At 52.4% G+C, this 17,455-nt stretch overlaps 1 protein-coding gene across 2 annotated transcripts in view; it reads left to right on the top strand.

The window, feature by feature from the left end:
- The window catches only part of ZZEF1 (zinc finger ZZ-type and EF-hand domain containing 1), a 100,159-nt gene extending 84,299 nt beyond the window's left edge, over window positions 1-15,860 (top strand). For both annotated transcript variants that reach the window (XM_025864421.2, XM_025864419.2), the window contains exons 44-55: window positions 238-357; window positions 1,626-1,817; window positions 2,517-2,617; window positions 3,778-3,913; window positions 4,017-4,376; window positions 5,714-5,857; window positions 6,269-6,437; window positions 6,624-6,722; window positions 7,102-7,267; window positions 12,554-12,707; window positions 13,204-13,275; window positions 14,944-15,860. In XM_025864421.2, coding sequence (XP_025720206.1) covers window positions 238-357; window positions 1,626-1,817; window positions 2,517-2,617; window positions 3,778-3,913; window positions 4,017-4,376; window positions 5,714-5,857; window positions 6,269-6,437; window positions 6,624-6,722; window positions 7,102-7,267; window positions 12,554-12,707; window positions 13,204-13,275; window positions 14,944-15,024 — 1,794 coding nt within the window. In that variant the 3' untranslated portion in view covers window positions 15,025-15,860. The remainder of the gene's footprint in view (window positions 1-237; window positions 358-1,625; window positions 1,818-2,516; window positions 2,618-3,777; window positions 3,914-4,016; window positions 4,377-5,713; window positions 5,858-6,268; window positions 6,438-6,623; window positions 6,723-7,101; window positions 7,268-12,553; window positions 12,708-13,203; window positions 13,276-14,943) is intronic.
- The last annotated feature ends 1,595 nt before the right edge of the window (window positions 15,861-17,455 follow it).

The raw sequence follows: 17,455 nt of genomic DNA, 5'->3' as shown, positions 1-17,455 counted from the left end.
GGGAGTGTCCTGGGCTCCAGAAATGGTTGCTGAGGGCTGATTTAGACATGGAGTGGACAGACTTAGGTTGGGGCTGAGGTTTGTAGTGTCATCCTTCTTGCAACTCTAGAATTTCCCCACACAGTGACCTTGGGCCACAAGCCTAGACTGGGCTCTGAAAGAACCTTGCTTCTCTCCCCCTGGCTGGTACCTTCTTCCCTTGAGGCAGCTGCAGGTCATTTCCCTTTTATTTGGCAGGCTCACGGTTTTGAAGAGACTCATGCGACCTTCCTTCAGACTGATTTGCTGAAGCTGCTGGTGAAAAAGTGCAGCAAAGGGACCGGTTTTAGTAAAACGTGGCTCCTCCGGGACCTGGAGGTAAGACATGTGCCGCCTGCTGCAGGCTTCCTGCGCAGGAGTGAGGCCCGTGGGTTAGCCGTACCGCCTCTGCCCCGGGCATGCTTATTCTGTGCATCCATTGGAACCGTGTCTCAGATTGGTGTCCCCTGTTGGAAACAGGGATTATGACACCTGTTCTCCTTGTCTGGGAGAGAATGAATTTGATGTTTGTTCGGAGAACGCTGGAGGAGAAGTATTTTACGGAAACACATGGCTGACCATTACGTCACGGCCCTAAAGTGTGTCCGTGAATTATTATTTCCCTTTAAAGTTCCTTCGAGCTAAAATCTGCTTATATATAAACATAATGTGTTTGTTTTATGTAGGATTTTAGTTGATAATTTTCATCTCATCACAGTTCCTTCTGGGCCTCAGATTTGTCCTGGTGGAATTGCTCTGGTTCTCTGAGCGTGCATGCGCGTGCCAGCCTCTGGTCCAGGACAGGCTGCTGCTGCGCGGGGGGAGGTCAGCCAGCCTTGCTCCGTCACCCAGAGGCCTGAGCTTGAGGAGCCCGCTGTCCAGCACCACAGGAGGGGTCAGTTAGGTTTCAGGAAACGGTGCTGAAGTATAGCAGTGGAAAACCTGGAGAGCATCTGGGCTCTCGTTCTGAGGAACAACTAATAAATTTTAAATTAGATTTGCAGAAAATGTGAAATATAGAAAAGAAAGAAAAACTTCCAATTCCGCCCCACAAACACAGCCACTGTTAGTATTTTCTGTACTGCCTTATTCCAGTTGTTTCCGCCTGCGTCCCTGTCGCATGTGTAGACGCAAATGGTACAGCGTGTGGCCCTCGGACACGGCGGGGGCGTGCGGTGGCCGCTTCCCTGACTCACTGGGTAGTTGTCATGACCCCCAGCATAATGCCTGCAAATGACGCACGAAAGGTAGATCTCAGCTTCATTGACTGTAACATGCTTTACGTTATCCCTAAAATGAGAGTTACTGGCTGGGTTAAAGGCAGTAGATGTTACAGCTCTTTACATCTCGCCAAAACGCGTTCTCAAAGTGATCCCAACTTACGTCGTCAGCCGCAGAGGTCCCTCAGAGTTTTAGTTAACGTGTCTTTGATGGTAGGTAAATTGAACATGTTTTCATGTGTCTTCTTTTGTTACTGATTTTACATTCTTTTTGTGAATCCTTACGTCTTTTAAAAAGTTAGGTCAAATATTTTCTACCATTTAAGGGTTAAAGATCTCACCCACTGAGCCCCCACACCCCTGCCCTGCATGGGCTTCTGTCTGTAGATTCTGTCCATCATGCTGTACTCCTCAAAGAAGGAGATCCACACCGTGGCCGAGCACACAGCCCTGGAGCAAGGCGAGCGAGGGGACCAAGAGGAGGAGACCGGAGGCACGGTCAGCAGCCCTGCTGAGCCGGAGCAGAAGAAGCCGGACCCCCTGGAAAGCCTGGATGAGCCCACCAGGATATGCTTCTTGGTGAGTTCCAGGGCCGTGGTGAACCCAAGGGGTGGGTTCTCTTTGGCTTGCACTGTTCTGGCCTCCATGCAAAAGTGCCTCAGTCTGACGTGCCGAGAGGTCCTTCCTGAAGACTCAGTCTAAGTTGTGCAGAATTGATCCAGAAGAACGGAAAAATCTTTACGCCCGTCATTTTTAAGCTTTTTGGGCCTAAAAGCTTTAGATCATCTCTCCCGTGACATAAGCACATGCAGTTTTGCTCATAATTTGCAGCCCTTCGATCCATGGTGTCCCTCGTGGTTTCTGAGGTGCATTCTCTTACGTTCCCTGGGGATACACTCTTCCTCGAATGGTGACTGCAGGAAGAATAGCCAGAGAGTATGGGGCGGGGATCGGAAAAGCAAGCACATCTCTGGACCGATGTGCCAGTTGTCGGAGTTGAGTGCGTGGCAGCTCCAGGGAATCCGGCGGAGGGCACCGTGGTGGGTAGTAACTGTTGACTGTTAGCGTTGCATGCAGTGGTCTGCTATTTCCATGCTCTGTGTTTTCTATGAATTTCTGATCCCAGAGCAGATCCTGCAGTCCCTGTTTTAGAGTTTATTACTTTATTTGCTCTAAGTGACCACACGGTACTCAGAAATTACAACCTGTGGTGACTTTAGAAAATAATTGTTGTATCCCTTGAGTTCGTCTCTCTTGTGCTTCCTCCATGCCCTGCAGATGGCGCACGATGCGCTCAATGCCCCTCTGCACATCCTCCGGGCCATATACGAGTTGCAGATGAAAAGGACCGATTCTTTCTTCCTGGAGGTTCAGAAGAGGTGAGGGCCCCGAGATAGAGCTGACGCGCGGTGAGTGGGGGGGCAAGGGAGGCAGGGCCACGACTGCCTCCTGCCAGCAGGCTCGGGGTAAAATCTCCTGCGAGGCCAACTCGTGGGCCTGGTCTTCAGTTCTTCGTGCAGCGCTGTGAAAGCTGACCCCGCCGCATGGCCTGCACCCTCTTGAGCTGTGCTGTGTGTCCCCCTGGGTGCAGACGTTGCGGCAGGTGCCAAGGTTTCGCCCATTCGTCGTCCTGGGGCAGACAGTGCCAAGCAGGGCCTTCTGGTCAGAGTGTTGTTGCACATTATCTTCACGGATTTCCCCAAGGGTTGCCATGAAGTTAATAATACTCCCTTTCTCTTGGCCAGGAAGTTCAGCCTGGTTCTCTGGCCCGGCTCCCAAATGTGTGCGGAACTTCACCTGTTGCAGCTAATCTTCCCCTTTGTCTGTCATATCCTAGGTTTTTGATTTCTTATTCTAACTTACATCCAGTTCCAATTTAATTTTTCTTTTCTGTTTTTATCTTCCATTTCTTTTTTCCCGTATTTCTTATATGTTGCCTCAAATCCTTTGTGAAATGAAGTAGGGCACAGTCTAAGCTGCTGTAACCAAGAAACTCAGAAACACCGGGTCAAGGAAGATAGAATTTATTTTTTCTCTCGTGGCAGTCCAGGGTGGGTAGGCAGCTCTGCTCTGTGAGTGACCCTGTATCCCCAATTGTATTGTTCTCCTGCGTGTTGTCACGTGGCTCACCCCTAGGCACCTGTGTTCCAGCCCAGAGAGGGGGAAGGTAGATTACAGGAGGGCACCCCCAACCCAGCTGCCTCCTGTGGGCGAGAACCTAGTTGCATCACCCCGTCTAGCTGAAGAGGGGCTGGGCACCCTGTTGCCAACTGGGTGATTGTGTACCTTGCTAAAGCTTCTGGGAACTTTGTTTCTGAGATCCTGAGGGACAGTTTGCATCCTCCGCCACCAGGGGGTCTGTGTGCCTGAGTAAACAAATGAGTGCCGTGAGTCTAGATTGCAGAGTATGGGGGGCGATAATGTCATTGCAGAGTAACAGGACAGTAACTCGGATCGGTATTTCTGACAGGTTTCACTGCGGCCTGAACTCTTAGCTTTCTGTGATGTATGTACCCAGCCTTGTGCCCCTTCTCCCCAGGTTTGATGGGGATGAGCTCACCACAGATGAAAGGATTCGGACCCTGGCTCAGAGGTGGCAGCCCAGTAGGAGTCTGAGACTAGAGGAGCAGAGTGCCAAAGCCGTGGATACAGACATGATTATCTTACCGTGTTTGGTATGTTGCTTCTACCTTGGACACGAAATGTCTGCCCCTGGCCCCCAGCCCCCACCCAGTGGTGAGGGGGCAGGCCGCGGTAACGGTGGTCTTGGGTTTGCAGTCCCGGCCTGCACGCTGTGACCAGGCCACGGCTGAATCGAACCCCGTGACCCAGAAGCTCATCGCCAGCACAGAGAGTGAACTGCAGCAGAGCTACGCCAAGCAGCGGCGTAGCAAGAGCGCCGCCCTCCTGCACAAGGAGCTGAACTGCCAGAGCAAGAGGGCTGTCCGAGAGTACCTGTTCCGCGTGAACGAGGCCACAGCCGTCCTATACGCCCGCCATGTGCTGGCCTCCTTGCTCGCCGAGTGGCCTGGCCATGTGCCAGTGAGCGAGGACACCCTGGAGCTCAGTGGCCCGGCCCACATGACCTACATTTTGGACATGTTCATGCAGCTGGAAGAAAAGCACCAGTGGGAGAAGGTGATTGTTAAACAGGCCAGGCTGGGCACTCACCCCCTTTGTTCCTTCTCTGCCCCCCACCCCCATGTTTGAACCTGCTTCCTCTGGTGCGGGCCTCCCCAGCGGGAGCCCACCTATGTGGGTGTGCGGCTCCACAATGGCTGTGGGTGCGGCAGAGACTGGGTGGGGGTGTAGTTGGGCTCCTTCAGGTCCTGGCCTGGAGCTGAGCTCCCAGCCTAGGGCAGACTTGGTGCGCAGAGGGTACCTGACGGTGCGATCCCATGGAGCCTGACTCTGCGCTCGTGCTAGCCTGTCTCTTCTCATCTAATGCCGAGTCCAGGGGACTGTCCCCGTGGTGCAGGAGCCCCCCGGGTGTTTGTGGGCACTTGCACCTGTTCCACTGTAACTGGGGAGAGTTCCGTCTTGAAGTGCAGTCCAAGGCCCCGGCCTCTGGAAGGCAGGTGTGAGGTCTGCAGCTCAACCCCATGGTCCGGTTCTGAGTTTCCAGGCCTCTGGTTCTATTCTTAAGTCAAATCTTCATGTCGTCTTTGAGAGCAAGGCCGGGGTAGCGATTCCCAGGGTGAACGCACCCAGAGGAGCCACACAGCAGAACACGGCTTGATCTGGGCGGCGGGGAAGCCATGGACGCCTCCTCCAGCTGAGCGGGGAAGTTTTCTGACCACCTTCCATCTTCCAAGTGCAAAAATCTTGAGTCACATTTGCTGCCGCTGCCTTCATCCCCGTCCCCTCGGCGCCCACACACACACATGGTGTACCCTCACCCCCCATGTATGCCCTGCGGGGGGATTCCTCCGGAAGTGAGTTTATCTCCTCATCCTTAATTTGCCCGTCTAAGAACACCACTGGTTGCAGAGTCCCCTAGATCTGTTCCCAGCCACACAGCCTTGGAGGTGTTGGCAGCTTTGCTGTAGCCATTCCTCTCATGGAAGTGCCGGAGGGGAGCATGGCCTCCCCCCATCCTTGCCCCATGGAGCCCCCAGTTCCACACCTCTTTGGCATGTGTCCCCTTGTACGGTCATTGTTTCTCTGTGCGTCCCGCCTCTGCTTAGCTCAGGACTCTGCAGGGCCCGGGACCACCTCTGGTTGGTTCTGTTGGCTTTCTCTGAGCTCCCAGAAGTGGTGTTTTCAGGAAGGACGGAGGCAGAGGCGTCCTGGTCCACAGCAGGGCCCCCCTCCCACCCCCATGGGAGGCAGCTGGAAGAGTTGGCTTCAGGGGTGGGGCCAGGGGCCAGAGGCCGGAGTGAAGCCAGCCCTTTGGATGGGCCTTGGGTTGAAACGGACACGTCCTTCTTCCTGCCCCTGGTGGCTCTGACGCTCTCTGCCTCACGTCCTGCCAGATCCTGCGGAAGGTGCTCCAGGGCTGCCGAGGGAGCATGCTGGGGACCATGGCCCTGGCTGCCTGCCAGTTCATGGAGGAGCCCGGGATGGAGGTGCAAGTCAGGGAGTCGAAACACCCATATAACAATAACACTAACTTTGAGGTATGTCCAGGGCACGTGGCTGGCAGGACCTACGAGAGCTGCTGAGAAGCTCATCCTCTCTGGGCAGTCCTCCCTCTGTCTCCCCAAAGCCAGGGAGTCTCCACAGCCCAGTCTTCTGACCTTGTCTTAATAGGAAACAGTGGGCCCCTGGGCCTGGGGGGCGGCATTTGCTTCTCCTGCAACAGGGTCCTTTCGGGGAACCCTTGGCGTCTTCGACACCGAGTCCATGTGTGGGCCTGGGTTCAGCCCCGGCTTTCCCGTCTCCTGACGACGTGGCCACACCATGGAGACCCCTGCCCTTTGTCTCAGTGCCCAGGCGCGTGCTCCCCATCCTGCTTGTCTGAGGGTTGCAGGGCGCAGCACGAGCAAGCCCTCGGGAGTGACAGGCGTGTCCTTGCGTCCCGTCCCCAGGATAAAGTCCACATCCCGGGTGCAATCTATCTCTCCATCAAATTCGACTCGCAGTGCAGTACAGAGGAAGGCTGTGATGAGCTGGCCATGTCCAGCAGTGGCGACTTCCAGCAGGATCGACACACTTTCAGTGGGTCCCAGCAGAAATGGAAGGATTTTGAGCTCCCAGGTAGTAAATACATCCTCGGTCACCTAGACACGTCACATCGAGTGTTTAAGCTCAGTACTGAGAAGAGGGACTTTGGGGGTGGGGGCGGTGTCACCCCGGGTTTAGCCTTTCTCGTCAGGAGCCTGTCACTTGCCGTTGCCTGTTGCTGCGGTGTCCTGAGCTGTTTCTGATTCTTGTGTGACCCAGGAGATACTCTGTACTACCGCTTCACCTCTGACATGAGCAACACGGAGTGGGGTTACAAATTCACTGTGACGGCAGGACACCTGGGGCGATTCCAGACAGGTGTGTGCGCCACTCTTTCCGTCTGCAGGCTCTTCCGGCCAGGGACCCTCTGTGGATGCAGGGGCCACGGTGTCACCGATGTTTGTTAAAATCGAAGCAGCTGCTTTTCTCGGAGACTTCCACATGTCACTCTGTGCTATGGCAGCTAGTGGCCAGCGTGAGTGGACAGAGGAGGGGCCGCCTGCGGGGCCACAGAAGACACTTCTCTTAGAGTTCACAGGGCTTGTTGCAAAAAGGAGAAACTGAAAATGTTATCCTGTGTTGCTCTTATCAAAGGCATAATTTTAGGCAAAATTTAAATGATCATAGTTTTATTCTATTTATCGAAACTCAAGCAGTTCATGTTTCTAAACCTCTGTGTTTTGTGGGTGTGGGCCAGGGTTCGAGATTTTGAAGCAGATGTTGTCAGAAGAGAGAGTTGTGCCACACCTCCCGTTGGCCAAAATTTGGGAGTGGCTGGTGGGTGTGGCTTGTCGCCAGACTGGCCACCAGCGATTAAAAGCCATCCACCTGCTTCTGAGGATCGTCCGATGCTGCACCCACAGGTGAGCTGCCCTCCATGGGTCCTTTGCGGGGCGTTTGGACTGTGAGGGTCCCCTCCCACTCTGTGGCTTGTCATTTCTCTTTCAGTGGTGTCTGATGGAAAGAAGCTTCTGATTTTAATATCTTACAGTTCATCGAGCGTTTTTGTTTTTTTGTTTTTTGTTTTTAGTGGTAGTGCTTTTATTGTCCTGTTTAGGACATGTTTGCCGTACTGCATCTTGGGGTCGTGACGATATTTCTTGTGTTCTCCAAGCTTGTTTCTTCTGTCACATCTCGCTTATGTCCCACATGGAGTAACTTCTGTTCGTGATGTGAAGTGTTGAGTCAGGATTGGTTATTCGAACTTGAGTCTCCACCCGACCCCATGGACCACCTTTTCCCTCCCCTCACTCCAGCGCCACCTTTGTCACCAAGATGGTGTCCATGTACACATGCATCTGTGTCTGCCTTCTTCCATCCCTTGGTCTTCTTGGTTCACTGTGGTCAGTGTTGTAGCTTTATGACAAATGTACGTATCTCGGCGTATAAACCCGTTCTTCATCTTCGAGCATGTCCTGGATTATCCAACCCTGCATATACCACACATCTTAGAATTGGTTGCTTCCTTTCTCTTGTTTTACGCGCTTTAGTGAGGTGTTGTCACTGACACAGTTGTAGTATATTTAAAGCATAGAAGGTGGTGATTTCACGTATGTCCATGTTGTGAAAGCGTTCCCTGTCGGGTTAGTTAACGCGCCCAGCACCTCACATGGTTACCTCTGCTGTGTGTGACAACACTGAAGGTCTCTCTTGCTGAAACTGGCTTTTCATGAAATTTCTGTTAAACGACGCAGCGCTATATACCATTGTCACCTGTTGTCGCCATGATGTGTAGTAGGTCCTCAGACCTTATTCACCTCACAGCTGGAGGGTTTGTTCCTTTGACCGGCCTCTCTCCATCTCCCTCACCCCCAGCCCCTGGCAACTACCATTCTACTCTCCGTGTCTACGAGTTTGTTTGGTTTGTTTGGGTTTCCACGTAGAATTGACATCGCCCAGGGTTTGTCTTTCTCGGGCTTATTCTACTCCAGGCCCGTCCGTGTTACAAACGGCCATGTTCTCGTGGCTGAAGAATACTCCGTTGTGTGCACAGCACCATGTGTGCTGTATCCACTCTTCCATCAATAGACACTCTGTTTATTTCCAGGCTTGGCCATTGTGAACATTTGAGTGCAGGTATCTTTTGGAGGTAATGACTCGTGTGCTTTTGCTATAAACCCAGTAGTGCAGTTGCTGGATCATACGGTAGTTCCGGTTTTAATTACTCGGGGAACCTCCATCTTGGTCTCCACAGTGGCTGCACCCACGTGCCTTCTCACCAGCAGTGCAGGACGGCTCCCTTTCCTCCGCGTCCTCGCCAACACCTGTCGTCATCTGTCTTTTCGATGATAGCCATCCCCACACATGTGAGGCCATATCTCGCTTTGGCTTTGATTTGCATTTCCCTGATGATGAGTGATATGAGCCCCTATCTTTTCATGTGTCTGTTGGCCATCTGCATGTCTTCTTTGGGAAAATGTCTGTTCAGGTCCTTTGATCATATTTTAATTGGGTTATTTGGGTTCTTTTGAAATCGAGTTATATGAGTTCCTTGTATATTTTGGATATTAACCCCTTATCGGGTATGTGGTTTAAAAATATCTTCTCCCGGGGCACCTGGGTGGCTCAGTCCTTAAGCGTCTGCCTTCGGCTCAGGTCATGATCCCAGGGTCCTGGGATCGAGCCCCACATCGGGCTCCCTGCTCAGCGGGAAGCCTGCTTCTCCCTCTCCCGCTCCCCCTGCTTGTGTTCCCTCTCTCACTGTGTCTCTCTCTGTCAAATAAATAAAATCTTAAAAAATACATATATAAAAATATCTTCTCCCATCCATAGATGCCTTTTCATTTGTTGATGGTCTCCTTTGTTGCGCAGAAGCTTTTTAGTTTGATGTAGTCCCATGTCTTTTTGCTTTTGTGTCAAATTCAAAAAATCGTTGCCAAGACCAATGTCAAGGAGCTTAGCCCTTATGTTTTCTTGTGGGAGTTTTGCAGTTGGAGGTCTCTCATTCAAATCTTTAATCTATTTCGACTTGATTTTGTGCGTGGCATAAGGGAGGGAGCCAGTCTTGTGCTGTTGTATGTGGTTATCCAGTTTTTCCAACACGTGTTGAGGAGACTGTCCTTTCCTCGTTGCATATTCTTGGCACCTTTGTCAGAATTAATTGGCTGTATATGCGTGGGTTTACTTCTGGCCCCTCTGTCCTGTTCATTAGTCTTTATGCCTGTTTCTGTTCCAGTACCATACTCTTTGGATCACTGTAGCTCTGTATCGTGGTTTAAAATCAGGATGTGTGAGGCCTCCAGGTTTGTTCTTAAGATTGATTTGGTTATTCAGGGTCTTCTGTAGTTACACATGAATTTTAGGGTTGTTTTTCCTATTTCTGTGAAAATGCTGTTGGGATTTGGATAGGGGCTACATGGACTGTGTATATTGCTTTGGGCAGCATGAAGATTTTAACCGTATTCTTCGGGCCTTGAACATGGATCATCCTTTACACTTGTGTTTTCTCCAGTTTCTTTCAACGTTCTACAGTTTTCAGCATACAGACTGTTTACCTTCTTTGCTAAAATTTATTTCTAAGTATTTTATCCTTTTTTATCCCATTGTAAATGGGTTTGTTTCCTTAATTTCTCCTTCTGATAGTTTGTTGTTAGTGTGTAGAAATGCAGCTGGTTTTTCTCTATTGATATTGTGCCCTGTGACTTTACTGAATTTATTAGTTCTAATGTTTCTTCTGTGGAGTCTTTGGTGTTTTCTGTATAGGGTGTCATCTGCACACAGACGATTCTACATGTTCTTTTCTAGTGTCGATGCCTTTTGTTTCTGGTTCCTGCCTAGTTGCTCTGCCAGAACTTCTGGTACCTCATGGTGTTCCCACTCCACGTGTCTGTTTCTGTCCGTGCACATATGCACACGCCTCCTCTCACCTGATGGGGTTTTGACTCTTGACAACACTGAACCCCGTAACCCACAATCGTTAAATGTTGGCTTCTCTCTACAGTCCACCACTGCTCAGGTCTGAGTCATGTCTTACAGGTTTCTGTGTAGACGGCCTGCACAATATTCCGTTAGATTTATCTCTAGGTAGTTAATGGGTTTGATGCTATTGTAATTGGTGTTTTAGAATTCTCACTTGTAATTGTTTCTGCTCATATATAATTAGTTTGTGTGTATTTCCTTTGTATGCAATGACCATGGTCTGTTAACTTTAGGAGAGTGTGTCTAGATTATTCAGAGCACAGTCATGTCATCTACAAACAACTGGTTTTAGTTCTTCCTCTCTGTCCTTAGAAGCTTTTTTTTGTTCTTTTTGTCTTTTTGCCTTTTTGCACTAGCCAGGACCTCCCGTAGAGGACTGAGTAGAAGTGGAGATTAAAGATATATTGCCTTGTTCCTCACCTTGGAGGGCAGGTGTTGGCAACTCTGCCCCACGCATCGTCCACACACTCAGTTCCCTGCCTCTCAGGGGTTCAGTGTCCCTCTCTAGCATTTCTTTTTTTAAGAGAGAGAGAGAGCATGTGAGCGGGGGGCGGGGGGGCGGTGCTGAGAGAGAGTCTTAAGCAGGCTCCACACCCAGTGCAGAGCCTGACAGGGGGCTCGCTCTCACAACCTCGAGATCATGACCTGAACCAAAATCAAGAGTCAGATGCTTACCCGGCTGAGCCACCCAGGCACCCCCTCACCCCAGCATTTTTAAGGCACACAGACACAAGGTGCCAGTCAGAGTGAGTGGAGTGATACCGAAGTAGCAGGGCATCTTCTGGTGTAATATGGAGCTGTAATTTTACAAATGAAGGGCTCTCCGAGTCAGGGAGAGCGGTCCGTCTGCATGCAGGCTAGCAGAGGGAGGGGTAAGCGGACTGTGATTGCGGTCTCCCCTCTGTCCTGGTGTGAGGAAGGGTCCCTTAGCCCGCAGGGGCTCAGTTCTGTTCTTTTGAGAGCAGATTGCGGTGAGAACTGTCTGGTTGAGTGATGGGTTTGAAACCATCTTCAGACGGCTGGGCCCTTCCTGGCCACATTGTGGATGTGCTTCTGCAGTGTGCTGACCTTCCTCAGGCCCGGGGCCAGACTGGACGGGCAGAGGGGAAAGGCAGCCCCAGGGGAGGGAGGGTGGGCAGACGTGGTATGAGCCACACAGGTGCATTGACCTCACTCCCTGAGCGCTTTCCTGGAAGCTCCGCTATAGAGCTGTCTCTTTAAATCAAACCAAGTTTTCCCCTTGCTTTATTTACTTTAGGAGGAGTCACTGCTCTGGGAGAAAGTGATTGGCTCCAAGAGTAAATGTACAGAATACTTTTTAAAGTCATACATTAAAGAGAAAAGGCAAAATTTAAGATTATAAATCATAAAGTCACGTAGTGAGGCCCAGAATATTATTTGCTTCATAACTTTTCTCCTCTGAAGGATGTTGAAGTGGAATGAAAAGTACCTCCTCCCTCTGAGTCAAAAATGTCAGCGAGTCTCTCACCAGAGGCCCACAGAACTGCAAAGGGTTCTGGCCCGAGCACCCTCATTAGCATATTTCTTATGTTTTATGAGCCCGATTGTCATATTGGTCATCACCGTCTTTTAAATCTTTTCTTGTTCTCTGATTGTTGAAGCAACGAGTGTTGCAGAAAATCTAGGAAACTTGGGCGCCTGGGTGGCTCCGTTGGTAAAGCGTCTGCCTTCGGCTCAGGCCACAATCCCGGGGTCCTGGGATCAAGCCCCGCATCGGGCTCCCTGCTCAGCGGGGAGCCTGCTTCTCCCTCTGCCTGCCGCTCCCCCTGCTCATGCTCGCTCGCTCGCTCTCTTTCTCTCTGCCTCTCAAATAGATAAAATATTTAAAAAAAGAAGGAAATCTAGGAAACTGACGGACAACCACGGATAACCTTTTTTGTGTATTCACTGTTGTTTTTGACGTGGTCACATGATACTGTATGTGCAGTTGTGTTTTATTTTGTATGTGCAGTTTTATTGTTGCTTTTTTCCACATAACATCCATCTCGAGATTCTTCCACTGCCGGTGGCACCCATTTTAAAGACGCGCGGTTGATTTCCCACCGTGCTCCAGGGTGTCCCGCTTCCTTGGAGTCCTGTTTTGAAGTTTGGGTTCTGCCCCATTCCGTTTGCTGCTGGTGAATATTTTTGGGGAGGGTAATGACTTTACTGGAGGTGGGGGGAGTCCGTCAGCGGGCGTCTGTCTCACGTCTGACCCCTGCCCCCCGCAGTGACCTCTGTGACCTTGCGCTGCTGAAGCCGCTGTGGCAGCTCTTCACCCACATGGAGTACAGCCTGTTTGAGGACGTGACGCAGCCTGGCATCCTCCTCCCCCTGCACCGCGCCCTCACCGAGCTCTTCTTCGTCACTGAGAACCGCGCCCAGGTGAGGGTCCTGCCAGGGCTTCCTCTGCTGCCCGGTGGGGGGTGGGGTGCGTGTGGCCTGATGTCCCAGGCCCTCACCTCTGCCCAAGCCCCGGGAAGACTGTTTATCTTGTCAGACCTAAAGCCAAAGGGAGAAGAACTGCTTTCGGTTAGTCCTCAACAGTAGTGAGTTCTGGAAAATGAAACGGTTGGGCCCCTCTTCCTCCTGTTTTCTCCTCCCACGAGCACAGTAGGCCCATTGAATGTGAGAGACGCAAGGCCTTTCAAAATTCTTTAGCTTACCCCCTCATTTTCTACGTGAGGAGACTGACCCTGTGGGTGAGTCAGGGCAGAGCCCCCCTGGAACCAGGCACCAGGCTACCCCTGGTCCAGCCCCGTCCACAGCTCCCGAGGGAGGTGGTGCCATGCGGTGCCCAGCAGAGCGAGACGTTTGTGGTTGCGGGTGGGTGTCCCCTGGGTGCTGGTCCCGTGATGCTGCGTCTCTGCTCTCTCCCCAGGAGCTCGGCCTGCTGCAGGATTACCTGCTGGCCTTAACCACTGACGACCACCTTCTCCGCTGCGTGGCGCAGGTACCGTCTCCCTGTCAGAGCTGGCTGTCCCCATCCCCGCGGCTCCCCGGGTCGGCATGGAGCTCTGCCCCCCCCCCCCCCCAGTCGCTTCCCTGTGCTGTCCGGGAGCCACTGAGCCCATTTATCAGTGTCATTCATGTTAGACCATGGGTTAGGAAGATGCCAGCAAGAATTTGTGTCTTTGAAACCAAACCAACTAATGCCTTAAATCGACAGTTTGGCTGAAGTTTCTGTACACTTAGGTTTCAGATAATTTTGGATGTAACTTTCTTCCCTGGTAGGAGAGCTGCTGACAGTTTGGTCCCAGGATCCTTTTACACTTCTAGATTATTGAGGATCCCCAAAAGCTTATGTTGACATGTTGTACATATTGATATATGCCATCAGAAATTAAAGGAGATTTTAAATTTTTACAAATTGAAACAAAAAATTTTAACACTTAACAGTTCATTTTAAGAAATAATAAACTCATTCCATGTTAATATGAGTAACACATTCTGTAAAACACAGCTGTATGTTTCAAAATACAGTGGTTCTTGAGGAGGACGGCAGTCGTTTGTGTCTACCCTGGCAGGAGGCCTCGGGCCGGCGCCCCAGCTGCCGTGGTCATCCTGGCTCGCAGGCACCTCTGGGAGACTCCACTGGGTGCTCAGGAGCGTGAAGGCGGGAGAAGGCAGAATAATGTCTTAGCATCACTGCAACAGTGTTTTTCACCGTGCCGAGCCCCTGAAAGGGTTTTGGGAACCCCAGGCCCAGACCACACATTGAGAGCCTTGGACTCACCCCTTGAATACCCTAGCACTTGTGGTCCAACCTCCAGTGGGCAGATGGGGACGCTGAGCTCAGACAAGGGGGAGGTTTGCCCAGGGTCATGTGGGAGTAGGCATCTATTCCTGGCGAGTCTGCTCAGTGAACACAGGGTCCTCTCTCAGGGAAGACGTGGGAATCCCCCATCAACTAAGAGGTGTTTGTATGCGTTCTCCGGAGACCTGTAGGCAGAGTGGAAACTCCCTCCCTCGTAACAGATCCCTGCCCGCACTGCCACTGCCACCCCTGGTTTCATGACACACAGCAAAAACTTGAGATGTGACCATATGGCGCCAAGAGCTCCATGCCGTGTGCCTGTGGGCCCCTCCCTCTTGCCGGTCCCCGTGGCCCATCTCCGTGCCCCCTCAGGCTGACCCTCCCACAGCCCGTCCTCTGTGCCGGACCAGTGCTCCGCGTCTTGCTGCGCTGAGCTCATATAGCGGCCTCGGCCTGGCTCCAGGGCACTCCTTCCCAGCACCCTCCCACCCTGTGGCCCAGCACTGGCTGTTTGTCTCTCCCCTTCTGCTCCTCTTTGCTCTTCTCTTTCCCTAAAGAGCTTGCCCAGACGCCCTGTGGACCATGTCCTCCGGGTCCACCGAGCCCACCAGCGTTGCACCTGCCCCTCTCTCAGGGCAGTGAGAATATTTCTGCCCTATGTTTGCAGCTCTCATGGGGTCTTGGGAGAATCTGTCTCTCAGTCTGGGCTGGTGCTCCGGGTGAGGGGAACCACATCTGGCTCATGTCTGTCCCTACTGCTCCCGACGACCCCCAGTGCTCAGCTGAGGGTCTTGTCCAGTTCGCACTTAATGAATGAGCAAATGAATGGTTCGACGTTGGCAGTGACCCTTTTTCCCTCCATAGGCTCTGCAGAACATTGCTGCTATCAGCCTGGCCATCAACTACCCAAACAAGGCAACCCGCCTCTGGAATGTCGAGTGTTAGCCCCTGCTATGGCGTGCATGGAACTGGCCCATCTGTCCACAAGGACTTTAGAGCAGACATCTAAACTCATTCAGGAAAATGCCCGTGGTGTCCGTGCCGGCTTCTCTTGAGCTCCCGCTTCCACTCCAAGTGGAATGCCAAACAGCCATGCCTCCAAGAACTTGCTTCGTCCCAAGCTAGCACCTGCACGCACTGCAGCATGTGAGAAAGAGCAGAGCACTGCAGAGCTATTCAGGAGGGCAGGTTGTTCACAGGGTCTGACCCTGTGGAAGCCACAGCCCAGGAAGAGCTGAAAGGAGCTTCTCTGGAAAGGGTTCTGTCTCCGTGGAGCGGAGCTGCCTGCGCTAACCCTTCACGTGAAGATAGAGTCAGCCCAGAGCTGCCCTCTCAGCAGGACCTGCAGCAGCAGCGGCCTGGCCTGGGAGCCCTTCCTTTGCTCTTGCTTCTTGAGACTGGGCAGTCCACATCAAAGCTGGTGAGAGCTCGTCCTGGCCACCTGCTGGCCCCCAGGAATGCACATGGCCGTCCCACAGAAGTCCTCGGTGAGAACAAGTGCCCTTGGTCACAGCCAGTGGGCCGTCCGTGTGCATTGCTCCTGCTCTGACTCCCAGCACATCTGCGTTTAGTTGTTTTCACATATTTCAGTTTCTACCTGACGTTTTTAGAACAGAACCACATGACTCCCCCGCGAGGCCTCAAGGGGTGCCCAGTGGAACGGTCATTCGGGGGAGACGCTGTTCGCGTGAAAGCTTCTGTACTTGAAGACTTGAAATGTTATCAGACGAGATCTTATTTTAGAAGTAAAAAAAAAAAAAAAAAAAAAAAAAAAAAACAAACACCAAAAAACAAAGAATATATGATGATTTTATTTCTTCTCCGTGGTCACGGTAACCCGTCGCATCCACCTCTGGGACTCTGCGTGCTTGCTTGGCTGTCATTGGTCTGGCAAGAATGCTGTTTTCCATTCTTTTTATGGTCGCAGTCTTGCCCTGGCGTGCTGATGATGATTCTCTTTCCAAAGCCATGCTTTGGAGTGTGAGGCTGGGTTGGCACGTGGGACTCGTCGGCGTGAAGAGCGCCTCGGCAGCTGCCATTTCAGGACGCCGTCTGGGCCCGAGCACGTCCCCCGACGCGGGGCGCATGGAAGGCTCCTCACAGCCAGGGCCAAGCTGAGCAGGTCAGCACCGGCATGTGACCGCTGGCTGCAGGGGTCTGGGTTGGAAGGGCCCGAGACTGCAGGTCCCAGGAGGGTCTTCCTGCAGAAGCACTCTTGCCTTCTGGGTCAGGAGGCCGAGCGGCAGCAGCCTCCTGCAGCCCTAGAGCTCAGTTCTCAGTCAAGCCCCCAGGGTGCACGAGGAGCCATCCTATGAGGGACCATTCAAAGGGGACAGGGGGCAGGTCCTGGAACTTGGTGACCCAAGGCCCATTGCCCTGACATCAACAAGGCCCAAGGCCCTGGGCCCGGTCCGGTCCCCCATGGTGTCGGGAAGCAAGCAGGCTGGTACTGTGGCTTGGTGGAAACCTGTTCTCACCTTCCGCTCTGCCTGCACCCCCAGAGAAGGCCCCACTCCGTGCCACCCAGACCCAGGTAGGTCTCGCAGTGCAGAGGGAGGTCACAGAGCAGGTGTCGGGGCCCCGACTCTGACCGGGGTAGGGGGGCGGCCTGGAAGACAGCACAGTGCACTCACCCCTTTACCTTGCTGCCATCCACAGCCCTGATGGCCCGGACTGACTGACCCAGGCAAGACAGACAGGCAGGGCAGGGTCACGCCTCTGGGGGCCGTCACCACCAACTTTGCTCTCCGTCCTCGGGAGGCCGAATTGTAAATAACGCCAGCCTCGGCCCGCTGCTGTCTGTCCTCGCCCTGGCTGTTCTGGTCTCTCTGCCCACTTTGCATAGAGCGAGCCCAGGTTCTGCTTCGCACGCAGCTGCCGCTCTCTCCTGCTCGCCCCACCGGCCCGGCCGCCTTGCATCCCACCCGGTCGCCACCAAGGAGCCGACGCCTCCGAGACCAGCCTCCCTTTGAGCCTTCTCCGAGGCAGAGTTGCCAGGCAGGAGCTAAAACCGACGAGAATAAAGGTGTCGTGAAAACATGTGCCTGATCCATAAAGAGATTCTGACCCAAACCGTATATATTGTACAAATGGACACTGTTCCTAATGGGAGGGGTGACTTATTTTCATCATCGTTTTTAATTTGTTTTCTTACGGGTTTACGATTTTGAATTTTTCCTATTTGTTTGAAAGAAAGAATTTTGATTATATCAAGCTGAGTGAGTTCAGCCTGTAAAAAGGATGTTAAGTTGTGGGTAAAATATGCAAATGAAGAGAAATATATTGTACAAATTCTATACAAAAAAGTCCCAACTGTGTGTGGGGTTTTTTTCCTCCCCTCCCCTCCCCCCCCCCCCCCCCCCCCCCCCCCCCCCCC

The sequence above is a fragment of the Callorhinus ursinus genome, unplaced genomic scaffold, assembly GCF_003265705.2.
Source record: "Callorhinus ursinus isolate GAN/ISIS: 27379988/994484 unplaced genomic scaffold, GSC_fseal_2.0 scaffold43, whole genome shotgun sequence".
NCBI lineage: Eukaryota > Metazoa > Chordata > Mammalia > Carnivora > Otariidae > Callorhinus > Callorhinus ursinus.
This window is presented reverse-complemented; position numbering and strand designations above follow the sequence as displayed.